The 27,783-nt window shown below is 41.8% G+C and overlaps 1 protein-coding gene across 1 annotated transcript in view; it reads left to right on the top strand.

Moving 5' to 3' along the window:
• The window catches only part of LOC124605569 (venom carboxylesterase-6-like), a 110,415-nt gene that overhangs the window by 50,347 nt on the left and 32,285 nt on the right, over positions 1–27,783 (top strand). The window contains exon 6 of the mRNA XM_047137344.1: positions 7,347–7,503. Coding sequence (XP_046993300.1) covers positions 7,347–7,503 — 157 coding nt within the window. The remainder of the gene's footprint in view (positions 1–7,346; positions 7,504–27,783) is intronic.

The following is a 27,783-nucleotide window of genomic DNA, read 5'->3' as shown; positions in this document are numbered from 1 at the left end:
AGTAGGGACCTATTGTATCAGCGTAATCTGAAAGGAACCTAATCGGTATACAATCTGGACCTGAAGACTTGCCCGTATCAAGCGATTTGAGTTGCTTCGCAACCCCTAAGGTATCTACTTCTAAGAAACTCATGCTAGCAGCTGTTCTTGTTTCAAATTCTGGAATATTCCATTCGTCTTCCCTGGTGAAGGAATTTCGGTAAACTGCGTTCAATAACTCCGCTTTAGCGGCACAGTCGTCGGTGACAGTACCATCGGCACTGCACAGCGAAGGTATTGACTGCGTCTTGCCGCTTGTGTACTTTACATAGGACCAGAATTTCTTCGGATTTTCTACCAAATTTCGAGACAATGTTTCGTTGTGGAACCTATTAAAGGCATCTGGCATTGAAGTCCGTGCCAAATTTCGCGCGTCTGTATATTTTAGCCTATCTTCGGGATTTCGCGTTCTTCTGAACTTCGCATGCTTTTTCCGTTGCCTCTGCAACAGCGTTCGGACTTGTTTTGTGTACCATGGGGGATCAGTTCCATCTCTTACCAATTTATGAGGTATGAATCTCTCAATTGCTGTTGCTACTATGTCTTTGAATTTCAGCCACATCTCGTCTACATTTGCAAAGTTAGTTCGGAAGGAACGGAGATTATCTCTGAGGAAGGCTTCTAGTGACACTTTATCCGCTTTTTTAAATAAAATTATTTTGTGCTTGTTTCTGGTAGATTTGGAAGAAACGGTATTGAGCCTAGCTACAACGACCTTGTGATCACTAATCCCTGTATCGGTCATGATGCTCTCGATTGGCTCTGGATTGTTTGTGGCTAAGAGGTCAAGTGTGTTTTCACAACCATTTACAATTCGCGTGGGTTCGTGCACTAACTGCTCGAAATAATTTTCGTTGAAAGCATTTAGGACAATGTCGGAAGATGTTTTCTGCCTACCACCGGTTTTGAAGAAGTATTTTTGCCAACATATCGAGGGAAGGTTGAAGTCCCCACGAACTATGATCGTATGAGTGGGGTATTTATTTGTTACGAGACTCAAATTTTCTCTGAACTGTTCAGCAACTGTATCATCGGAGTCTGGGGGTCGGTAGAAGGAGCCAATTATTAACTCAGTTCGGCTGTTAAGTATAACTTCCACCCATACCAATTCGCACTGAGTATCGACTTCGACTTCACTACAAGAGAAACTACTTCTGACAGACACAAACACTCCACCACCAATTCTGCCTAATCTATCTTTTCTGAACACCGTCTGAGACTTCGTAAAAACTTCTGCACAACTTATTTCAGGCTTTAGCCAGCTTTCTGTACCTATAACGATTTCATCTTCTGTGCTTTCTATTAGCGCTTGTAGCTCAGGGACTTTCCCAGCACAACTACAACAATTTACGACTACAGTTCCGACTGTTCCTTGATCCAAGCACGTCCCTTATTTGCCATGTACACTTTGAGATTGCAGCCCACTCCGTACTTTCCCGAGGCCTTCTAACCTAAAAAACCGCCCAGTCCACGCCACACAGCCTCCGCTACCCGTGTAGCCGCCAGCTGAGTGTAGTGAACTCCTGACCTATTCGGCGGAACCCGAGACCCCACCACCCTATGGCGCAAGTTAAGGAATCTGCAGCCAACACGGTCGCAAAACAGTCTGAGCCTCTGATTCAGACCCTCCACCCGGCTCTGCACCACAGGTCGGCAGTCGGTTCTGTCAACGATGCTGCAGATGGTGAGCTCTGCCTTCATCTCGTAAGCAAGACCGGCAGCCTTCACCAAATCAGATAGCCGCTGGAATCCAGACAGAATCTCCTCAGATCCAAAGCGACACACGTCATTAGTGCCGACATGTGCCACCACCTGCAGCTGGCTGCACCCTGTGCTCTTCATGGCATCCGGAAGGACCCTTTCCACATCAGGAATGACTCCACCCGGAATGCACACGGAGTGCACACTGATTTCTTCCCCTCCTTAGCCGCCATATCCTTAAGGGGCCCTATTACGCGCCTAACATTGGAGCCCCCAACTACCAATAAGCCCACCCTCTGCGATTGCCCGGACCTTGAAGGCTGAGAATGATAATCATAAACAGGGCAGGCAGCTGCATCTGGCCCAGCCAGAGACAGTGCCTGAAACCTGTTGGTCAGATGCACCGGGGAGGCTTTCTGATCAGTCTCCGGGGACGTCTTTCGCTGCCTGCCACGCGTAGGAACGACCTCTCAATCAACCACATGCGAGAGCTCAGCCCCACTGCGGGCAGCAACCGGGGCAACCACAGCGGCAGACCGATCTGGGGACAGACGGGACGAGGTTGACATCCCCGTGATACCCAAGTCCGGCTCCCCATTGTGGTGCCCATTGGCAACAGCCTCAAGCTGCGCGACCGAAGTTAGCGCCGCTTGCAGCTGTGAGCGAAGCGATGCCAGCTCAGCCCTCATCCGAACACAGCAATCACAGTCCCTGTCCATTCTAATCGATGTTGAACAACAGTTACTGAAACACGAGTCCGTGCCTACATAACGCAAGGGAAACGCGCAAAGAATGTATGAACTAACCTGTATAAATGCCTACATAACGCAAGGGAAACACGCAAAGAATGTATGAACTAACCTGTATAAATGCCTAACGACTGCGCTACAATCTGCCTGAATTTACGATTACAGTAACTAAAACTCGAAATTACACCTCCTACACGAAACTCACACGCAATTTAAGTTAGAATCTACGAAGTAAACACTAAAGCGCGATGCTACAACTCTCAAATACTATAATACGCCCGAAATTTATGAATTAAACATTGTAAGTACCCAAAAACACGCAAAGAAATTAAGAATTAAACTATGTAACAAGTAAGTAAGCTAAGAGTATACGACTTGCTGCTGGCAGCTGCTTATCCAAAGGCGGCAGGGAGCACACTGTGGAGCATGTGGTGCTACAGAGGAATGCTGAAGACTATGTAAGTTGATCGAATATCTAATGTGATGATACTGAATCGTACCGGGTAAAAAATAAATTTCTGACAAAACTTCGTAAAACAAAGTATAGGTAGACATGACTTATTCAGAAGTACCATGAAATCTTCAACTTGGCAGTGGAAACTGAGGAAAAATCGTAAAGGGAGACCAAGGCTAGGATTTAGCAATCAGGTTCAAATAGATTTTGGTTGCAGCAGTTATGCTGGGATGAAGGGGCTTGCACAGAATTCCCTAGCGTGTAGAACTGCGTCAAATCACTCTTGGGACTGAAGACATAAACATCAACAACATCCACTTATAGAGTGTGTTACTCTAAAAAAAATTCACTATAAACTAATCTTCAATACAATAGCATTCCTGGGTGATGTATAATGTGTCACTTCCCATTTACGTCTACTCGCTATGACACTCAGACAAAAGTGTTTTGAAATTACTGTTTATTCATATTAAAAGAGATGTAGCATTTGGACTGGAAAGTTCTTCAAAATTGTTTTTCATTTTCATCCGTCTTTATTTCACAAACTCATCATGAAGAAATTTTTACATCTTCATAACATATGAATCTGTATCATACATTATACCAGGAACTTGTCAATACGCTCAAAATCAAGCTATGTCACGTTATGGATGAAGTTGTAAGCTGCTAAATAAATTTGGGAAGATATAATAGCTAAATTTTTTGACGAATTCCTCTCCTGTCCTAACCTCCTCATCTCAGAGTAGTACTTGCAACCTACGTCCTCAATTATTTGCTTGACTTATTCCAATCTCTGTCTTCCTCTACAGTTTTTGCCCTCCACAGTTTTTGCCCTCCACAGCTCCCTCTAGTACCATGAAAGTCATTCCCTCATGTCTTAGCGGATGTCCTATCATCCTGTCCCTTCTCCTTATTAGTATTTTCCATATATTCCTCTCCTCTCTCATTCTGCGCAGAACCTCCTCATTCCTTACCTTACCGGTCCACCAAATTTTCAACATTCGTCTATAGCGCCACATCTCAAATTCTCCGATTCTCTCCTGTTCCGTTTTTCCCACAGTCCATGTTTCACTACCATACAATGCTGTACTCTTAGAAATTTCTTCCTCAATAGACTTCTCTTGGCCAGGAATGCCCTTTTTGCCATTGCTAGTCTGCTTTTGATGTCCTCCTTGCTCCGTCCGTCATTGGTTATTTTACTGCGTAGGTAGCAGAATTTCTTAACTTCATCTACTTCGTGGTCATCAATCCTTATGTAAGTTTCTCGCTACTCTCATTTCTACTACTTCTCATTACCTTCACTCTTTGATTGATTTACTCTCAATCCATACTCTGTACTCATTGGACTGTTCATTCCGTTCAGCAGAGCATGTAATTCTTCTTCCCTTTCACTCAAGATAACAATGTCATCAGCGAATCGTGTTATTGATAACTTTTCACCTTGAATTTTAATCCCACTCCCGAACTTTTCTTTTATTTCCATCATTGCTTCCTCGATGTACAGCCTGAACAGTAGGGGCGAAAGGTTACATCCTTGTCTTACACCCTTTTTAATAAGAGCACTTCGTTTTCGGTTGTCCACTCTTTTTACTCACTCTTGCATGTTGTACATATTGTGTATGACCCGTCTCTCCCTATAGCTTACCCCAACGTTTTTCAGAATTTCGAACATATTACACCATTTTACATCGTCGAATGCTTTTTCCAGGTCGACAAATCCTATGGCCGTGTCTTGACTTTTTTTAGTCTTGCTTCAATTATTAACCGCAACCTCATAATTGCCTCTCTCGTGCCTCTATCTTTCCTAAAGCCAAACTGATTGTCATTTAGCACATCCTCAATTTTCTTTTCCATTCTTCTGCATATTATTCTTGTAAGTAACTAGGATTGTGCGATAATTCTCGCACTTGTCAGCTCATTCCGTCTTCGAAATTTTGTGAATGATGCTTTTTCGAATGTTAGCTGGAGTACCGCCAGATTCATACATAGTACACACCAAACTGTCGTTTCGTTACAACTTCCTCCAATGATTATAGAAATTCTGATGGAATGTTATCTATCCCTTCTGCCCTATTTTATCTTGAAACCTCCAAAGCTCTTTTAAATTCTGATTCTAATATTGGATCCCCTGTTGTTGTTGTTGTTGTTGTTGTTGTGGACTTCAGTCCTGAGACTGGTTTGATGCAGCTTTCCATGCTACTTTAACCTGTGCAAGCTTTTCCATCTCCCAGTACCTACTGCAGCCTACATCCTTCTGAAACTGCTTACTGTATTCATCTCTTGGTCTCCCTCTACGATTTTTACCCTCCACGCTGCCCTCCAATACTAAATTGGTGATCCCTTGATGCCTCAGAACATGTCCTACCAACCGATCCCTTCTTCTAGTCAAGTTCTGCCACAAACTCCTGTTCTCCCCAATCCTATTCAGTACTTCCTCATTAGTTATGTGATCTGCCCACCCAATCTTCAGCATTCTTCTGTAGCACCACATTTCGAAAGCTTCTATTCTCTTCTTGTCCATACTATTTATCGTCCATGTTTCACTTCCATGCATGGTTACACTCCATACAAATACTTTAAGTAACGACTTCCAGACACTTAAATCTATACTCGATGTTAAAAAAAATTATCTTCTTCAGAAATGCTTTCCTTGCCATTGCCAGTCTACATTTTATATCCTCTCTACTTCGACCATCATTAGTTGTTTTGTTCCCCAAATAGCCAAATTCCTTTACTACTTTAAGTGTCTCATTTCCTAATCTAATTCCTCAGCATCAACCGACTTAATTCGACTACATTCCATTATTTTCGTTTTGCTTTTGTTGATGTTCATCTCATATCCTCCATTCAAGAAACTGTCCATTCCGTTCAACTGCTCTTCCAAGTCCTTTGCTAGACCGGCTTTCATGTGAAAATCTCATTCTGGAAACATCCCCCAGGCTGTGACTAAGCCATGTCTCCGCAGTATCCTTTCTTTCAGGAGTGCTAGTTCTGCAAGAGCTTCTGTAAAGTTTGGATGGTAGGACACGAGATACTGGCAGTAGTAAAGCTGTGAGTACGGGGCCTGAGTCGTGCTTCGGTAGCTCAGATGGTAGAGCACTTGCCCGCGAAAGGCAAAGGTCCAGAGTTCGAGTCTCGGTCGGGCACACAGTTTTAATCTGCCAGGAAGTTTCATATCAGCGCACACTCCGCTGCAGAGTGTAAATCTCATTCTGGAGATATCATTTTGTTCTATATCGTTCGTTGAATTTGTTCGTGGCGGACGTCCGATGACACCTGTTCAGGTTGTTCGTTGATCCGTTTAGACCAGTTTACTCAATTTTTTATTACAGAGGGTAACTAAATCGTCTGACCGAACACGCTGAGCAGCCGTGCTGGCACCCTCGACCTCTGGTGTTGGTATCATCACAAATCAAATTCCAGCGTTTGGAGTGGTGCCGTGATCTGGAAGCATGGGCTGCTGTATAATGTCGTCACATTCTGTTCTGCAATGAATAATCGCGGTTCTGCACTACCCTGGATAACCATCGTCGCGAGTATTGTGAGAACCTGGGGAGAGGTTCCATTCTTCCTATGTTTTGGGCAGGCCGGAGGTGCTAGTCGTGGCGTCATAGTGTGAGGATCCATCAGATACGACTTCATTTCACGGCAGGTAGTTATTGTACTTTCGACGGCCTAACTGTTTGTCACTTAAATTCATCCCCCTTCTGTGTTACTGCTCATGTGACAGTGTCGTTTTGAAGTTATTGGACAGGACAATGCTCGTCCACACCTGGCGCGTGTCTGTAGGAATTGTCTGCTTGATGTTGAGGCACTCCTGTGACTTGCAAGATCCTCAGATCTATCCCTGATGAAGCATTGTAGGACCTGCTCGAACGTCAACTCCATCCCAGGGCCCATATCAAGGGCATCGAGGCCCAGTTGCACTTCCTGGCCAGCTTGCCTCAGGGGAGGACACAGCGGCCTTAGGACACCCTCCGCAACCGAATTATAGGTGTATTCAGGCCGGAGGAGTTCCAACGCCGTACTCAGAAGTGAGCCCCCACCTCCAAGTTAGTTGTGCATTTAACTCAACCCGTGAAGTCTCGTTTCGTTTCCTCTTCCTCTTCTGGGTGCTTAACTTCTTTGTCAGGCGGTATAACTGTAAAGAAAGCAACAGAAGGAAACAGATACTTATGTCTTGGTGCTGAATTGACTCTGAAGCAAAATGAACAGTACTGCTTTGAAGGTTCTAATATTAAGACGCTTCCAGTCTAATAACTACAAAAAAGGTAACACCTTTTCAAGCGCTCGTAACAAAGTGAGACACTGCATTTTTATTCCTATTTTGATATTTTATTTTGCCGTATGCATGACTATTTTTACCTGTTTATCGGCTTATTAACTGGTTTTTCCTCTTCCAGGAGTGGTTCTTCTGCCCTATGTCTCCATTCCATCCAGTGATAGAAAAACATCATAAAGATGCATTTCTGTCAGAAAACATATTGGACCTAAACCCTCATTCTTTTATTCCATGGGTTGTTGGTGTGACTAAAGAGGAAGGAGCCTTATTTACTGGAGGTAATCTTTCGTTCTGTTGTTATATTCATGTGTACTTACATTTACACTTGGTTTGTAAAATTTTTGAGGTCATAATATAGATGAAAGTAAGAAGACCAAAAACATTTCACTAAAATTATAAAAGGATTTTGAAAATAGGATGAACAGAGTTCATAATAGTTTAGATTAACTTTAGGTCAAAAATAATTTAGAGATGATATGTATTCTCAAATAACAATGAACCACTGAAATAAGAATGCTATATTTCTATATGATTTAGCACTCAGTCATTGCTGGTCAGGTATGAAGGGAGGAGCAATTCCTTATTAAAATTATAAGGGAAACTAATACATATGATCTGATATGCTTTGACTGAGACGTGAACAGTATTCTGAAATTTGTGTTACAGACGTAGAAATTGACTTTACTAGTATTTCTGAACAAGTCTTTGAAGGGTGTTACATGTAGTAAAATGAATATAATTTTCTGTTAATATTCAGTTACTGAAGCCCATCTGAAAGTCTCAAAACAGTTTATCTGTAGTTAGATGTATTTAGATTCTTCTATGCATGTGTACTTAAAATTATTGGGAAACTGTGGCATCAAACATATCACACTATCATTTTCTACACTCTCTTTCTTCCTTTTACTAAGTGATTTTGCAATGGTGCACTTGTCTTTGTAAGTCTACCTGACAATTCAACATACACATGACAAAGTTTACCTTGATTGGCGACTCCATGGCGTGTTGCGTGCACCACAACCAAATAGTGATAGCATTGGAAGGAAAATCAGCACTGGCCGTATTTTGTTGTTTTATTGTCAGAAAAATCGATTTTCGGTCACTTAGTGACCATCCTCAGTGCTGTAATATACAATTAAAATTGGTAGGCACTGGTATCAAGCTATAACCACAAGCTTAGAGCGATCACAGTTTAGCTTGTTACCAGTGCCTACCAATTTTAATTGTATATTACAGCACTGAGGATGGTCACTAAGTGACCGAAAATCGATTTTTCTGACAATAAAACAACAAAATACGGCCAATGCTGATTTTCCTTCCAAAGTTTACCTTTTAGTGATTCGATTAATTGAATCGTTTTCCTCCTTTCTTTGCTTTATAGTTGCACGATACATAACAGTTTGAGGAGATCAGCCTTTAAACGATTACCACTATTTCTTGTAACAATGAAACTAGATATATCTTGTCAACTACTAACAAGAAATGTTTATTAAATTTTTTGCGCGAATATGGTCGCTCATTATACGTATAATAGCCAAAGCGGATATTTTAGTTAGTTACTTGCTCATAGAACAAATTTGTGATAAGTGTTATGGTATGGAATGTCACAATGGAACAAACAAACTTCAATAATATATATATATATATATATATATATATCGTTAATTCCCCATTAAGGAGAGTGTTAAAACACAATCAATGTTCACAATGACAATATGGTACATAAATTGGGACATGTCAAATTCAAGGCACTTTTTTCTGTCTCTTTCTATTCTCTTCCCAAAAACCTCTCATAAATTCACTGTGTTTCTTCTTCCTCTCTTCTGTCCACTTCTTTCCTGATTTCTTCTCTTTTGATGTTTCTTCGAATTTCTGTTTGTTGATTTTTTCTCAGTATTTTCCTCTGTTGAATATTTCTTCTGTGGAGATGTTTAGATTTTTGAGGTCTTCCATGGTTTCCTTTACCCAGTTAGTTTTCACCTTATTCGTCACCACTATGTTAAAAATCTTCTTGGTCAGCCTATTTTCATTCACCTTATGAATGTGCCCATAGAATTTTGCCCTTCTTTTTCTGATATTGTCTGTAATTGTCTCTGCCTTTTTGTACAATTCCTTTGTTGGTCTCTTTATCCAGATCCCCTGTCTCTGAACTGGCCCATAGATCTTTCTCAGAATTTTCCTCTCTTGCTTTTCCATTTCCTTGATTTTAGTTCTTCCTCTGACTACTGTTGTTTCTGAGGCATACAAGGGCTCAGGTAAGACTACTGTTTTGTAATGTCTTAATCTGGCATTGACGGAAATATTTCTTTTATTGTAATGGTTCCATATAAGTCTGTACGCCTTTTGTAGCTTTGTAACCCTTTCTTCATTGGCTGTTGAATTCAGTCCTGTTTTCTGTATAATCTCTCCCAGGTACTTTCTACTTGTGTTATCTTTCCGTACTTTGTTATCAATGGGCTTCTGTCCGTATATTTTGTGTCCACGTACTGGGTTTTTTCATATGATATTTGTAGTCCTGTTCTGGCTGCGATTTCATGCAATATCTCTAGGGCTCTTTTCTATCATTTGTAATGATGGCTATATCGTCGGCAAAGGCCAGACATCTTATGTTGTTGGTTCTATTTTTCTCTCTCCCCATCTTTACCCCATTGACTCTTTGTCCCACGTCCTGATTATTTTCTCTAAAACAGCGTTAAATAAAATGGGTGACAGTCCATCTCCCTGTCTCACTCCTGTCTTGATTTCGAAAGATTCTGAAATCTCGCCCATGAACTTAACTTTTGACTTTGTGTTTGTTAATGATTCCTGAATTAGTTATCTGGTCTTATTGTCTACCTTCATTTCTTCTAGTATATTAAAAAGTGTTTCTCTGTCTACGGAATCGTAAGCCTTCTTGAAATAAATAAATGTTACTGTGGTGTTTCTGGACTTTCTCGTTGTTAATAATGTTCTCAGACACCAGATCTGCTCACTGCATGATCTTCCCTTCCTGAACCCTCCTTGGTATTCTCCGATCTGTGGATCTATCTGCGGTTCTAGGCGATTTAACAGAGCTTTTGATAGAATTTTGTATGCCACCGGCAGTAACGAAATTCCTCTATAGTTATTTTAGGGTCTGTTTTGTCTCCTTTCTTGTGGAGGGGGTGTATTAGGGCTGACTTCCATTCTTCTGGTATCTTTTCAGTTTCCCAGATGTTTTTGACTATACTATGAATTTTGGGTGTAATGTTTTCATGGTCTAATTTCCAGATTTCTGCAATCAGTCTATCTTCACCTGGTGCTCTGTTATTTTTCAATGATTTTATTATTTTCACGATTTCTTCATATGTTGGGGGTTCGGAGTCCCGGTTGGGTTCTGGTTTTGTAAACTGTAATCTCTGTTTTGGTTTATCACAGTTAAGTAACGTGTCAAAGTATCTGGCTAACATTTCACAGTTTTTCTTCGGATTTGTCTCCAGTGTTCCATCTTGTCTTTTGAAGCATAAGCTTGGTGGCTGATATCCTGTCATATTTTCTCGGAATACTCTATAAAAATTTTGTGTGTTGTTTCTGGTGAAGTCTTCTTCCATCGCCTTCAACCTGCTGTTTTCGTAACCTCTTTTTTCTCTTCGGATTATTTTTGAAGTGTTTTTCTGTATCCTGTTGAAGTCCTCCCATTTTTCTTGTGTTTTATGGCTGTTAAATTTTTTCCAAGCTTGTATTCTGTCTTCTATGGCCCTGTCGCATGTCATGTTCCACCATCGGTGTTTCCTTTTTCTCGGCGGCTGCCCCAATTTTTTCAGTTCTTTTATTTTTTTCTGACAGTTGTGTCCAGTTGTTGCTATTGATTTTCGTAATTTCTTCCATTATTTCTTTCTTGTTTCTTTGTAGGTACTCTGGATCTGTTCTGAAAGGTCTGTCGGTTCTCTTGATTTGTCTATTGGGTATAAATTTTACTTTAATTTTGAGAAGGTGATGATCAGATTCGAAAACTCCTTTCCTTGTTCCTACGTTCATTATTTCTCTGGCTTTTTTTGTGGATATTGCTACGTGGTCTATCTGAAATTCTCCTAGAGCATGGTTGGCGGACTTCCAAGTTACAAGTTTTCTGTGTGGTTTCTGGAATTGCGTTGACATGATTTTCGGATCAAAATTTCTGCAGAAGTTTATCAAGTTCTCTCCATTTTTGTTTGTTCTCATGTGGGCCGTGTGTTTCCCTGTCGTGTCTCGGAATTTTCTTTCCTTGCCTAACTGGGCATTGAAGTCTCCTAGTAACACTTTTATGTGATTCTTGGGAATTTTGCTGGTAGATTCTTCCAGATCTTCCCAGAATTCCTCTATCATCTCCGGGTTCTTCTTGTTATAATTGATTGTGGGGGCATGTCCATTGATTAGTGTATAGGCTTTGTTTTCAGCTCTTATCGTGAGTGTCGACATTTTTCCTGATTTTGAGGTGAACTCTATTACGGAGTCCAGTATCGATTTATGTACTACAAAACCAGTTCAGAAGAGTTTGAGATTTCTTCCTGGGATGGTTATGGCTAGTTTACCCTTATATATTATGTAATTTTCAGAATCAAAGTGGTTCTCATCTGCAAATCGTGTTTCCTGTATTGCCATAACTTTGATGTTGTATTTATCCATAGCGTTTGTTAATTGTTTCAGTTTACCTGGCCTCAGTAGCGTGTTGGTGTTGAGTGTTTCCATGTAAAATGCTTTCTTCATCTTGAGGGTTTTTGAGAGGCTCCGATTCTTCTCTTCATGACATGCCTGATCCCCTGGAAACCGATGATCAGGTCTATTACCCAGTCTTACTGACTGGGGCCCAGGGTAGTGGATTCTTTCCCGTTGTTCTGTCATGATTATTGGTTTGTGTTGAGGTATTGGTGGTGAAATCACGAAGGATCTCACATAATTTCGACTGGAGTTTTGAGTTCCAGAAGATTAACTTACAGCCGAGCTCACAGAGCCAACTGACGCTGACCAGAGTACCAGTGGCTGCCACGCAGACGTGTCTGGATTTTGGGGCTTCGCATGTAACCCTATGCAGGGGCCCTCACAGAGTGCTACCATCCGGAGCCAGATGGACCCAGGGTTTTTTTTTTTTTTACGAGGTGTTACTCCTCCCCCTCCTCCTTCCTCATATATATATATATATATATATATATATATATATATTTATATATATATATATATATATATATATGGTCCATTGATCGTGACCGGGCCAAATATCTCAAGAAATGAGCGACAAACGAAAAAGCTACAAAGAACGAATCTCGTCTAACTAACGGCGCTATGGTTGGCCCGCTAGATGGCGATGCCATAGGTCAAACGGATATCAACTGTGTTTTTTTAAATAGCAAACCCCATTTTTATTACATATTCATGTAGTACGTAAAGAATTATGAATGTTTTAGTTGGACCCTTTTTTTCCCTTTGTGACAGATGCCGCTGTAATAGTCACAAACGTACAAGTACGTGGTATCACGTAACATTCCGCCAGTGCGGACGGTATTTGCTTCGTGATACATTACCTGTGTTAAAATGGACCGTCTACCAATTGCGGAAAAGGTCGATATCGTGCTGATGTATGGCTATTGTGATCAAAACGCCCAACGGGCGTGTGCTATGTATGCTGCTCGGTATCCTGGACGACATCATCCAAGTGTCCGGACCGTTCGCCGGATATTTACGTTATTTAAGGAAACAGGAAGTGTTCAGCCACTTGTGAAACGTCAACGACGACCTGCAACAAATGATGATGCCCAAGTAGGTGTTTCAGCTGCTGTCGCAGCTAATCTACACGTCAATAGCACACAAATTGCGCGAGAATCGGGAATCTCAAAAACGTCGGTGTTGAGAATGCTGCATCAACATCGATTGCAACCGTACCATATTTCTATGCACCAGGAATTGCATGCCGACGACTTCCAACGTCATGCACAGTTCTCTCACTGGGCACAAGATAAATTACGGGACGATGACAAACTTTTTGCACGCGTTCTATTTAGCTACGAAGCGTCATTCACCAACAGCGGTAACTTAAACCAGCATAATATGCATTATTGGGCAACGGAAAATCCACAATAGTTGCGACAAGTGGAACATCAGCGCCCTTTGCGGGTTAGTTTATGGTGCAGCATTATGGGAGGAAGGATAATTGGCCCCCATTTTATCGATGGCAATCTAAATGGTACAATGTATGCTGATTTCCTACGTAATGTTCTACCGATGTTACTACAAGATGTTTCACTGCATGACGGAATGGCGATGTACTTCCAACACGATGGATGTCCGTCACATAGCTCACGTGCGGTTGAAGCGGTACTGAGTAGCATATGTCATGGCACATTGATTGGTCGTCGAAGCACCATACCATGACCCGCACGTTCACCGGATCTGACGTCCCCGAATTTCTTTCTGTGGGGAACGTTTAAGGATATTTGTTATCGTGATCCACCGACAACGCCTGACAACATGCGTCAGAGCATTGTCAATGCATGTGCGATCATTACAGAAGGCGAAGTACTCGCTGTTGAGAAGAAAGTTGTTACACGTATTGTCAAATGCATTGAGATTGATGGACATTATTTTGAGCATTTATTGCATTAATGTGGTATTTACAGGTAATCACGCTCTAACAGCATGCGTTCTCAGAAATGATAAGTTCACAAAGGTACATGTATCACATTGGAGCAACCGAAACAAAATGTTCAAACGTACCTACGTTCTGTATTTTAATTTAAAAAATCTACCTGTTACCAATTGTTCGTCCTAAAATTGTGAGCCATATGTTTGTGACTATTACAGCGCCGTCTATCACAAAGCGAAAAAAGTGGTCAAATAAAACATTCACTTTTCTTTACGTATTACAAGAATATGTAATACAAAATGAGGGTTCCTATTTTTAAAAAAACGCAGTTGATATCTGTTTGACCCATGGCAGCGCCATGTAGTGGGCCAACCATAGCGCCATCTGGCTTCCCCCTTCAAGCTAGACAAGTTTCGTCCTTAGTAGTTTTTTCGTTTGACGCTTATTTCGTGAGATATTTGACCCGGTCACGATCAATGGACCACCCTGTATACACTGAAGCGCCAAAGAAACTGGTATAATGATGCGTACTCAAATACAGAGATACGTAAACAGGCAGAATACGAGCTGCAGTCGCAAAGCCTATATAAGACAACAAGTGTCTGGCGCTGTTGTTAGATTGGTTACTGCTGCTACATTGGCGGCTTATCAATATTTAAGTGGGTTTGAACGTGGTGCTATAGTCGGCGCACGAGCGATGGGACGAACGTCTCCGAGGTAGCGATGAAGTGGCGATGTTCCCATACGAATATTTTACGAGCGTACCGTGAACATCAGGAATCCGCAAAACATCAAATCTCCGACACTACTGCGGCCGGAAAAAGATCCTGCAAGAACGGGACCAACGACGACTAAAGAGAATCGGTCAACGTGACAAAAGTGCAACACTTCCGCAAATTGCTGCTGATTTCAATTCTGGGCCTTCAGCAAGTGTCAACGGGCAAACCATTCGACGAAACATCATCGCTATGGGCTTTCGGAGCCGAAGGCCCATTCTTGTACTCTTGATGACTGCACGACACAAAGCTTTAAGTCTTGCCTGGGCCCGTCGACACTCACATTGGACTGTTGATGACTGGAAACACGTTGCCTGGTCGGACAAGTCTCGTTTCAAACTGTATCGAGAGGATGGACGTGCACGGGTATGGAGACACCCTCATGAACTCATGGATACCGCATTTCAGCAGGCGACTCTTCAAGCTGGTGGAGGGGCTATAATGGTGTAGGGAGAGGGCAGTTGGAGTGATATGTGACCCCTGATACGTCTAGATACGACTCTGACAGGTGACACGTATGAAAGCATTCTGTCTGATGACCTGCATCCATTCATATCCATTGTGAATTCCGACGGACTTGGGCAATTCCAGACTTCAGACATTAGTCGAGTCCATGCCACGTCGTGTTGCGGCACTCCTGCGTTGTCGCGAAGGACCTGCAAAAAATTTTCAAATTTGTGTGAATTCCTAACGGGGAAAACCGCTGAGGTCATCGCTCCCTATACGTACATACTACTTAAACTAGCTTATGCTAAGAACAACACACACACCCATGCCTGAGGGAGGACTCGAATCTCCGGCAGCAGGGGCGGCATAATCTGTCATATGGCGCCTCAAACTGCGGGGCCACTCCGCGCGGCGAGGGTCGTACACGATTTTAGGCAGGTGCACCTGTTTCTTTGACTCTTTTGTGTATATATACAGGGTGAGTCACTAACTACTGCCACCTAGGATAAATCCGAAATATGACAGTAGCTGAAAAGTTTGTGGGACAAATGTTGCATGGGACAACGGGGGCCATATATGACGTTGGTTTTTTGTTGCTTGGTTGGGTTGCTTCAGAAATACGACGATCAACTGCTTTTTTTATTTATTTTTTAGTGGGATGTTACAGTTTAGTACTTATTTTCTGATCAGCTATCGAGACGAATCAAATGATGTGTAACTGTAAGGTCTTTGAAGGTCAACGAAGGTCACGAATGTGGCACGAACGTCCATTTACAGAAGGTGTTCGAATTGATGACCGTTGGCATCAATGCAGTTCTGCAATCTTCTAATCATGGATTGAGTGGTATTCCTTATCACATCGAAGCACTTATCGAAGCATAGGCTCTGACAATTCTCTCTTGCATATCTTCATGTGTATTTGGGACATTTTTATATACTATGCCTTTTACGAATCCCTACAAGAAAAACTCCAGAGGCGTCAAAACTCGCGAACGAGCCGGCCACGACCCATCTCTTCCGCCTCCAATCCAACTATTTGGAAATTGTGTCTGAAACTCATCTCTAGCCATCAGCGAAAAATGCGCCGGACACCCATCGTGTTGATACCACATTCTGTTCTTTGTTCCTAAAGGTATTTCTTCCAATAACAGATCTAATCTTTCTTGCAGGAATGTGGTGTACTTCCGACCATTAAGATTTACTTCCGTGAAATAGGAGCCTAAAATCCTGTCCGCCAGAATCCCACACCATATATTCACCGGCCACGGTTTTTGGTGTACATCTTGCCGGAGCCAACATGGATTTTCAGTTGCCCACAATGCATGTTATGCAAATTAACATTTCCATGGTTCATGAACGTAGCCTCGTCAATAAATAAAATCAAATTAATATAAGTGTCATCCCTCTGAACCTGAAGTTGAGCCCATCGGCAGAATTCAGTGCGACGCATACAACCCGTTCCAGTTAATTCTTCGTGGAGATTGATCCGGTAAGGATGATATCTCTGGCGATGCAGGACACGAACAGCACTACTCTGGCTCATGCCAGATTCCCTTGCGGCTTGACGCGAACTAACACAAAGATCTCGAACCACAGTGGAAAAGAGTACCAATTTTCATTCCCTTGTTAGTAACCTTCCTTTGCCGGATATGTTTGCGATGCGTTAACGATCCAGGTGTTCTCAATTTATCATACACACATTTCAATGTACTACGTGTATGGACACTATGATGAGGATGTCTTTCAGCATATACGTCTCTAGCTCTCACTGAATTTCGTTGGCATTCTCGGTAAATGAGAAGCATATCGACTTGTTCTTCGAAGGAATGCACCATTCACATTCGCTTAATTCGACGATACTAATCTTACTATTTCTGTTAGTGTTGTATCGCGAAACCGTCGAATGGTGTTTACATGTCAATGGCGCGTTAGATGGATACCCCATATTCGGCGATTATTTACTATTTGCCCGATATACGAAAGAGAATTGTCAGAATATATGCTTCTATAAGTGCCGATGTGATTGAGAATACCAATCAATCCATGATAAGAAGATTGCAGCACTGCATTGATACCAGTGGTCATCATTGCGAGCACCTTCTGTAAATGGACTTTCATGCCACCTTTTTGATCTTCATTGACCTTCAAAGACCTTACTGTTACACATTATTGGACTCGTCTTGATAGCCGCTATCAGAAAATATGCACCAAACTATACCATCCCATTTAAAAAACAAAGTTGACCTTCACATTTCTGACGTGACCCCACATAGCAACAAAAAACCAACGTCATATTATGGCCCCCGTTGTCCCATGCAACATTTGTCCCACAAACTTTTCAGCTACTGTCATACTTTCGGATTTATTCTAGGTAGCAATAGTTCGTGACTCACCCTGTATATATAAAATACACACACACACATTGTATATGTATATTGCCAGCGTGTTGACACACATGTTATATATAGCTCCATGTCAGCCTTTGACTATTTCTCTTCGAGAATTCCCTTATAGTATAAAATGAGTTGTCATTTGAAAACACTTCTCCTGCCTGCCAAACATTCTATTTCCATTAGTAGATTGTGAAACGTTTTGATATTTGCATATTAACCCCTTTCCCTACCGAAGTTAGATTCATTAAAGGGCAACATAGATCATTTCTCCTTTTAGTGCTGTAACAGTAAGCAGATTCAGAGGGATGTAGCTTTCAGTAGTTACTCGGAGATAAAGATGTTTGCGCAGGATAGAGTAGCATAAAGAGCTGCTTCAAACAAATCTGTGGACTGAAGAAAACAACAATAACACAACTGTTTCCAATTTCTTGGTAGAAAAGCATGTAAAAGAAAATTGTGAGTGTTTGTCTAGTTGTTTTACACTTTCATTGAATTTGTCTGAATTGTGGACTTTGTTTCAGTTATGCCCTACCAGACGGGCTTTAAATGTCTGCATTGTAAATGAACTCAAATCTCTAAATATTTCCAATTTTCTTCTTTGGAACGTGTAATCGACTTGATTCCTTTCAGTGGGACCATCTGGGCATCACGATTACTAATTTTTCTCAAATTTTGCTGCTCAGCTGTAGAACATTCTACAAACGTATTTTATGTGATTCTTCTATTGTTTTAAACCTGAGAAATCGGTCAAAACACTTATACTGAATTTGTTGTACAAAATGAAACCGATGTCTACTTTAAGTACTGAGCTCAGCTCAGCATCAAATTTGGAGAAAGAAATCACGTATTTTGAACCGCAGGATCTGTAGAGGATTGTAACTAATCGGTTCGTGCACGAGAATGCACGGTACCAATCTTTACCGAAAAGCAGCGCAAAAATGAGGATTTTCTGGATCTCATAACCCGGTCCTATTCATCAGAGATAAGAGATCAAATGTTTTCGGTAGCCCTTTGCCTAGTGACCGTGAGTACTCGTATGCCTGTCAGAAGAACGGGCATATTGTAGCAACCCTGCAGCACAGCGTCAAAATTTAAGAACTACACTCTTCCTCCAGCCTCGGAAAATAAAGCAAATCGGTTGAATTTTTGCGTTAGTTGCGGGCTAGGGTAGGTCGTAGAGGGTTTATAGAAGAACCAGTTGTTCATGTGCGGTTCGTGAAAATAAAAAAAAAATGTAACATTTTACAGAACATAGTTCTTATTATAGGAAACAGCGATCTATATTTATTATAAATAAACTGGAAGCAGTCTTGATCGCATAAATTTTTTAATGTGATTATCGACCTAGGCAAAGATGATAGCAGGGACGGCACTCTAGTAACCATGGTTTCCTACTCATCTTATTAGAACCAAAGATGATAGCAAGGACGCCACTCTAGTAACCATGGCTATCTTCTTGTCTTACTACGGCCGAAGAGGCTCTCTGTGGAGAAAGCGTCCTGGTCGCTCTAAAGTTGCCAGGGAGACCCAGCGAAGGTCGATAGTACATGATATGGGTAAGTGACGTGCGCATGTGTTACTGTTACCACTAAAATTTAAATTAAAAGACATCTCGTCAAAATAACTTCAAAAAAATGTTACGTCTGAAATGCGATATCAGTAGTGGAATATCATGTACTGTCGACCTTCGTTGGGTCTCCCTGGCATCCTTAAAGGTACCAGGACGCTTTCCCCACAGATACCCTCTTTGACCCTAGTAAGACCATAAGGTAGCCATGGTTACTAGAGTGGCGTCCTTGCTATCATCTTTGGCGCTAATAAGATGAGAGTGGCGTCCTTGCTCTCATCTTTGGTTTCGTCGATAACAATACATGATAGTGATAGAGGGCCGCACAGTTTAGGTCGCAGTTATTACCTGTTTACACTCTATTTTATAAGCTGTAAGATTTTAACTTTTTTTATAAGTTCGATAGGTGCTAATAATGACGTAATAGTAACTACCACGTTACTTTCTTAATTGGCAGAAATGTAACTTACGCGATTGGCTATCCATGACGTTAAGCAGAATAAGGCGGGTGGGGCTTCAAGTATTTAATTAGCGGCTGGCGTCCTTCACGTTGCAGTACACCACCATCCACAAGCAAGAGGGTTGCCATGCGCCATTGCCTCCGGCAGACAATTATGCTATATCAGCGTTATTTACTGCTTTATCAATATAAGATTTCGTCCTTTATGTGTTCATAAAGATTCCTGTTTATTGTAGGTCTGAAGATGATCTTATAATAAGATTGAAACCGGTCATCACATTAAAAAATTTATGCGATCAAAACTGCTTCCAGTTCATTTATAAAAAAAGTAAAGAAAAACGAAAAACGATGATTTTTGGTATAAAACGTGCCATTTCTGTGGATGGCCAAGTTTATAATTTCTCCTGACGGCAGATAGTCGAAATTCTTCCAGTATGTTTTTAAACTGATATTCTTGAGATCGTCGGAACTTTTGTTATCGGTACCGTTATCCGTCATCGAGATCCAGAGGTTCAAATTTACCGTACTTATGCACGTCAAATAAGCACGTAATATCCAGTCTGACGTAGTGCGCACTTGGCAATGATTATAGAGTGCTCGTAGAGGCTCCGAGTTCACCAAACTATGTTTTTAGTCATCAGTAAAGTGACGCGCTGTCTCTATACAACGGGCACTTCAAGTCTACACAGATATGTACAGAGGTGCTCCAGTGACAAAAAAATGTGGTAAAAACGGTCTCAAAATGGCTGAAAAGAATTGAAGCGACTGCAAAAAATTGTGTAAAACTAGAAAGACTGCCTAGTCAGTAAAATATTTTGCAATAACATTTTCTTTTTTAAAATACAACTCATAAGCGTTGCATTTTGGATGAATTGCGATCGATGAGCAAAGTATCCGGCAAAAATATAAAGCGAACTATTTTGTGTTAAACTTACATTATGCTTACTTATTTGTGGCTTGTATGTCCCAAAGTACATATGTAATAAGTATGTAAGTCTACATAAATATACCGTTTCAGATAACTAAACCTTTAATGACCTACAAAATTCGTTTCATGTAAGCAACACACACTGGTGTAGCTGGAAAAAGGAGGACACTAGCGGAAAAATGATTCTGTGGGAGCAAAAAAAAACAGCGAATATGTTCCTCTTTAAAACGTTCCGGCAGCAAAGTGGGGAACCAGATACCTTAGGCATTCCACCTTCCTTACCAAAAATTTTCTCATGCGAACATATCCGAGCTTTTTGTGCTGAAAGAGCATAGAAGAGGGTCAGTGACGGCGGAAGAGAGGTAAGACAGTGCCAATAGGGGAGAAAGAGAGAATACAGTGATGCCGGGAGACACAAAGTGGCAGTTAAGAGAAAGGGAGATGGATAAAGACAACAGCAATAGGAGCCAAAGAGAAGATAGTGATAGTCAGTGAGAGACAATGGCAGTTACAGAGAGAGCTGTATGGGATGTAATTGGAAGCAAAAGAGAGGAAACTAAAAAGAGAGATAAGTGGATAGCACACATATTTAATATAATCCATTATGGAGTCGAGGTAGCAGTTGTCGTTATACTGGTTATCACTGTTAGCATTCAACCGCGATTCTTATACATATATTTTAACAACGCGTTTCAAGAGACAATGCTCTCATCATCAGGTTGTAAAGTCTATGTCATGAAATTAAACGGACTAAAAAGACAAAATACCATCACAAATAGTTGGGAAATCCATAGAGTAAAACAGAATTAGAAGTATATTGGACTGTGGGTCCTCGTCTCACATTCAAGTTGTTGACACAAGTCGATGGCCGTCCCATAGCTACCGAATATGCTGTCGCACTGTGCCGGCTCAGAAGCTGTTGTAACCGGCCGGAGTGGCCGTGCGGTTCTAGGCGCTAAAGTCTGGAGCCGAGCGACCGCTGCGGTCGCAGGTTCGAATCCTGCCTTGGACATGGATGTATGTGATGTCCTTAGGTTAGTTAGGTTTAATTAGTTCTAAGTTCTAGGCGACTGATAACCTCAGAAGTTAAGTCGCATAGTTCTCAGAGCCATTTGAACCGTTTTTTGGGAGCTGTTGTGGACCGAGAACGAAGTGCACAGAATAAAGAAGGGCGTAAGACAGGAATGTAGTCTGTCGCCCCTGCCGTTGATTCTATGCGTCGAAAAAGCAATGACGAAAATAAAAGGAAGGATCAAGAGTGGGAATAAAATTCAAGGTGAAAAGATGTCAGTGATGAGATTCGCTGAAGACATTGCTCCCCCACAATGAAAGTGAAGAAGACTTACAAGATCTGTTAAATGGATGAACATTATTATGGGCATGAATATGGATTGAGAGTAAATAGAAGAAAGGCGAGAGGAATGAGAAGTAGCAGAAATGAGAACGACGACAAACGTAACATCATAATTGCTGATCACGAAATAGATGAAATTAAGAGATTATGATACCTAAAATAAGCCACGACGAGCAGAGCAAGGGGGACATAAAAAGCAGACTAGTTCTGGCAAAGAAAGGGCTTTCTGCCCAAAAGAAACCTACTAGCGTGAAACATACGTATTGATTTCCGGCAGAAATTTTTGAGAATGTACGTTTGGAGCGCGGCATTGCAAAGCAGTGAGACATGGACTCTGGAAAACCGGTCCAGAAGAGAATAGAAGCAATTGAGATGTAGGGCTACAGAAGAAAATTGAAAACTAGGTGGACTGATAAGATAATGAATAAGTTCTGCGCAGAATCGGCGAGGAAGGGAACATATGGAAAATGCTGACAAAAGAAAGGGCAGGATGGGATGGCGTCTGTTAAGATATCAGGGAATAACCTCTGCGGTACTAGAGAAAGCTGTAGAGGGTACAAACTGTAGAGGAAGAAAGCAAATAATTGAGGACGTAGATTATAAGCGCTAGTCCGAGGGAAAAAAACAGAAACTGTAAGCACTATACCAACTAACAGTCAAAGGAAAGGAAAACACGTGAGGCTCTAGTGCTCGATTCAGCCTTGGTCACGTAGAGCATCGTTTGGAACAGGTCTTCACTAGTTGCGGAACGGTGAAGATATGGCTGGCTTCCAGCATTGCTTGGGAGCCTTAGATACATAGAAACATTCTGTTGCTGGGTGACAATCATGGGCGAGGTGTAGGCTAACAGTTGCAGAAGACGATATCTAAGGAGTAGCAACTCATTGGCATTTTAAGCCGAGTGCAGTGCTTTGTGTAAGGTGGCGGAAGACTGAGAGGCATCATGTAGAAACTTTATTAGAAACGCTCGTTAGTGCTAGTGGGAGTGGCTGGGATGGTAGAGGCTGGGCTGTTGATACAGGCTGTAACGCGGAGAAGATTGCAGTTCAGACATTAGATTTCACAGTATACAGCTTCTGTGGCGTCGCCATCACACGGAGCAGGACAGAGCTGTGAGGTGAGTCAGTATGTGTTTAAGGAGAATACGAATGACTGCTGACAAGGGTCACTTTTCAATGGCACCACTTCAGAGAATCCGTAAGCCGGTGTGCGCTATACTTGGATTACACGTTATATGAACACGACTGGTAAGAGATTGATTGGTTAAGTTTTTAATTGATCGTACAGTGGAGTATTGGTGGGCGAGACAATTTTTGGAATGGAGTGAGTTAAGAGATCTCCCTTAGCGAAAAAGATTCTGTCGCTGACTGAAATTAGTTCAGTAAATGGGAAACAGTGATTAGAAGGCAGAATTCTTATTTCAGTTTAATATGAAGTGAGTCAGAGTTAAACAAGATGAACTGCTGACACGTACAAAACTGTGGTTTAGAGAATCACTTAACTACAGAAGAAATACTAAGGATCTTTTAATTGGGGGGGGGGGGGAGGAGGGCATATTTTTTATCCGATTTCTATGCAGTGAGTTCTTCGTAGTTTACTAAATGTAACTTTTCATTAAAAAAAACAGAGAGAGAGAGAAAGAAAGAAAACGTACGTTTCATATAAAAGATATTAGGATTAAGAATAAATAGTTACAGCTTATGTTGGAATGTTTGAACTATTAAGAAAGAAATTAACAGCAAGGAAATGCTCCTGTAGGAGCACAAAAAAGGAATGACACTGACAGAAATGTGCGGAACCTGGTTATTCACCCCTCATACAACCTACCTCATACAAAAGTTTGGCATGCGAACGTATTCGCGGTGTTTTAACAAAGAAAATTGTAAACCCTTTTACGCAGTCTCTCTTAAGCTTTTATACTCAGCATCTCCCTCTCACTGCCTTTGTCCAAAGAATGTCTCTCTCTCGCTGTCTCCCTTTTCTCCTTTCAGTTAATCTCCCACTGCCATTGTCTCCTTTCTCACTAACATCCTCTCCTTTTGCCTTTCTTGGCCACCGCTACTGTCTCCACCACACATCGGCAGCTCAAAAATTCTGGGGGTCTAACTTATTTTCGCCGATATCCATACGCTTAAATTTTCGGATCAAATTGCGCCCCCTCTCTACATACGTGCTAAAGTTTTCCACTCAGAGAGGGTACAGGACCCCTGTCCCCCTCCTACCAAGCATATGTGTGCTAGTTATCACTGTTAGCATTCAACCGCGTTTCTTCTACATATTTTTTAACAACGCGTTTCAAGAGACAATGCTCTCATCATCAGGTTGTAAAGTCTGTCATGAAATTAAATGGACTAAAAAGACAAAATACCATCACAAATAGTTGACGACAAGTTCGTCACCTGGCCACATGGTATGGATAAACTCCTTGACTTCCTTACACATCTAAACTCCATACACCCCAACATCAAATTCACTGTGGAGACTGAAACGGAGGGTAAATTACCTTTCCTTGACGTCTTGGTCAAGAGAAGGGCTGACGGCACCCTAGGTCATGGGGTGTATCAGAAGACAACGCACACTGATCTGTATTTGCACGCAGACAGCTGCCACCACCCTTCACAGAGGAATGGAGTACTTAATTCTCTAGTACATAGGGCGCGTACTATCCCTGACGCAGAGAGTCTACCCCAGGAATTGGAACATCTGAGAACTGTATTTCGAAAGAATGGGTACTCAGAGTGGCAGACTCAACGTGCTCTCCGCCCAAACACTACAGCATAACCTGTGGAGATGGATGAAATCACGAGGGAGGAGGTAGGCACTGCGTTTATTTCATATACAGGCGCACTCTCGGGGAAAATCGCCCGCATTTTGAAGAAACACCAGGTCGGAACCGTGTTTTGTCCTCCGAATAAAACTCGTGCACTGGTGGGGAGCGCCAAAGATGACCTCGGTTTGAGGAAGGCTGGCGTGTACCAGATTCCGTGTCAATGTGGCAAGTCGTATATTGGTCAGACGATGCGTACCGTCAAGGATCGATGCCGTGCACACCAGAGGCACACTCGACTGATGTATCCGAGCAAGTCGGCGGTCGCTGAACATTGTTTGTCGGAAAATCACGTTATGGAGTATGAACGCACGAGGAATCTGGTACAGACGTCGAGATACTGGGACAGTGTTGTTAGAGAGGCCATCGAAATTCGCACCAATGACGACCTCATAAACCGTGACTGTGACTATAATCTTAGCAAGGATTGGGAACCAGCGATTGGGTTAATCAAGAGTAAATCGAGCAAACGTATAGTTGTGACGACCACGGCGGACAGAACCATCACTCTGACGTCATCTCAGACGCCGTTGCAATTTGTTCCACCGCGCGACCGTGGCGCGGGGCGCGGACAGCGGAGGGAGAGCGCCGCGGGCGGAGGGTATTTAAATCGGCCGCCGCCGCGACTGAACCTAGTTCCCTCTGAGCTCAGTCCGTCAGTTCACCTGCTGATGGCGACATGTATGATCATGGAAATATTGTGCCCGTTGGACACTGTAGACCGGCAGTATACCCATGGATATTTGGTTCTTTTACTTAATTATCCCCAGCTATATTGCAATAACTATAAAGTGTACAAGGATCTGTTTCTTCAGCTAACTAAAAAATAAGCATTAACTAACGAAATACGAATGTTTCGTAGCTTATTTCCTCGTTTTGGTCAACGATAAAAGTCATATTATACTCAATATTGTGCATACGTAAATAAATTAATATTTACATCTTTGACCCCCGCCCCCATGAACAATGGGCCTTACCATTGGTGGGATGGCTTGGTTGTCTCAGCGGTCTAGATAGCCGCACCGTAGTGCAACATCTTCTGAGGTGTACCTGTTGATATGCCAGACAAACATGTGGTTCATGAACAGGGGCAGCAACCTTTTCAGAAGTTGCAGTGGCAGCAGTCTGAGTGACTGACTGAGACGGCATTGCAACATCAGCCAAAACGACCTTGCTTTGTTGGTAATGCGAACAGCTGAAAGCAAGAGGAATCTACAACCATATTTTTTCACGAGGGTATGCAGCTCTACCGTATGGTTAAATGTTGATGGCATCCTCTTTGATAAGATATTCTGCAGGTAAAATGGTCCACATTTTGGAGCATGCCATCATCAGGATAAACAAATCTGTAGTTACATGTAACGGAGCGTGGAATGTTAGCACACTCAATCGTACAAGTAGGTTAGAAAATTTAAAAAGGGAAATAAATAGGCTGAACTGGGATATAGCGAGAATTAGTGAAGTTCGGTGGTAGCATTAACGTGACGTCAGGTCAGGTTTGATAAGGGTTGTAAATACAAAATCAAATAGGGTAACGCAGGAGTAGGTTCAATAACGAATAAGAAAATGGGAATGTGAGTAAGCTATGAACAGAATAGGAATGCATTATCGCAGCCAAGATATGCACGAAGTCCACACCCACCACAGTAGTACAAGTTTATATGCTCACAAGCTCTGTAGAAGATGAAGAGATTGAAGAAATGTATGATGCGATAAAAGAAATTATATAGATAGGTAAGGGAGACGAAAATTTAATTGTGATGGGGGACTGGAATTCGAAAGTAAAGAAAAAGGAACAGAAGGACAAATAGTAGGTGAATATGGACTCGGAAAGAAATCAAAGAGGAAGCTGCCTAGTAGAATTTTGCACAGAGCATAATTTAATCATAGCTAACACGTGGAAAGAATGAAGGAAGTTTTATACCTGGAGGAGGCCTGGAGACATCGGAAAATTTCAGACTAATTACATAATGGTAAGACAGAGATTTCGGAACCAAATTTTAAATTGTAAGACATTTCCAATGGCAGACATGAACTCTGACCACAATTTATTGGTTATGAACTGTAATTTAAAGCTGAAGAAATTGCAAGAAGGTAGAAAACTAAGGAGATGGGAAATGGATAAGTTGAAAGAACCAGAGGTAGCGCTAGTTTCAGAGAGAGTAACGACTGACTGGAACAGAGGAAAGACATAAGAAAGAAATACAATAGAAGACGAATGGGTAGCTTTAAGAGGTGAAACATTGAAGGCAGCAGAATATCAAATAGGTAAAACGACAATACCTAGCAGAAATCCTTGGATAACACAAGATATATTGAATTTAATTGCTGAAAGGAGATCATATAAAAATGCAACAAAAGAAGCTGGCGGAAGGGTATACAAACTTCTATCAACTGAGAGTGACAGGAACGGCAACATGGTTAAGCAGGAATGACTAGAGGACAAATGTAAGGATATAGAAGCATATATCACAAGGAGAAAGGCAGACACTGCCTACAGGAAAATTAAAGAGACCTTTGGAGGAAAGAGGAGCAGCTACGTAAATATCAAGAGCTCAGATGGAAAACCAGTCTTAAGCAAAGAAGGGTAAGCTGATGGGAGGGAGGAGTACATACGTGGTCGATGCAAGGGAGACGAATTCGCAGGCAATATTACAGAAATGGAAGAGGATATAGATGAAGAGGAGATGGGAGATATGATACTGGGAGGAGAATCTGACATCACTAAAAGACTTAAGTCGAAGTAAGGCCCTGGGAGTAGACGACATTGCTTCAGACCTACTGATAGCCTTGGGAGAGCAAGCCATGACAAAACCTTTCCATCTGGTGCGCAATATAGGTGAAATATCTTCAGACTTCAAGAAAATGCAGTAATTCCAACAGTAAAGAAAGCAGGGAGTGACAGCGTGGAATATTACCGAACTCTCTGTCTAAGAAGTCACGGTTGCAAAATACTTACACGAATTCTTTACAGTAGAATGGAAAACCTGGTACAAGTCGATCTCTGGGAACATCATTTTGTGTTCTGGAGAAAAATGGGCACACGCGAGGCAGTACTGACCCTACGAGTTATTTCAGAAGATAGGTTAAGGAAAGGCAAACCTGCGTTTATATCATTTGTTGGCTTACATAAAGCTTTTGACATTGTCAATGGGAATGCTGTCTTTGATATTCTGAGAGTAGCAGGGGTAAAGTAAAGGAAGTAAAAAGCTATTTAAACTTGTACAGAAAC

This window comes from Schistocerca americana, chromosome 3 (assembly GCF_021461395.2).
Source record: "Schistocerca americana isolate TAMUIC-IGC-003095 chromosome 3, iqSchAmer2.1, whole genome shotgun sequence".
NCBI classification, from domain to species: domain Eukaryota; kingdom Metazoa; phylum Arthropoda; class Insecta; order Orthoptera; family Acrididae; genus Schistocerca; species Schistocerca americana.
Note: the sequence above shows the minus strand (reverse complement) of the source record. Positions and strands in the feature narration are given on the sequence as shown.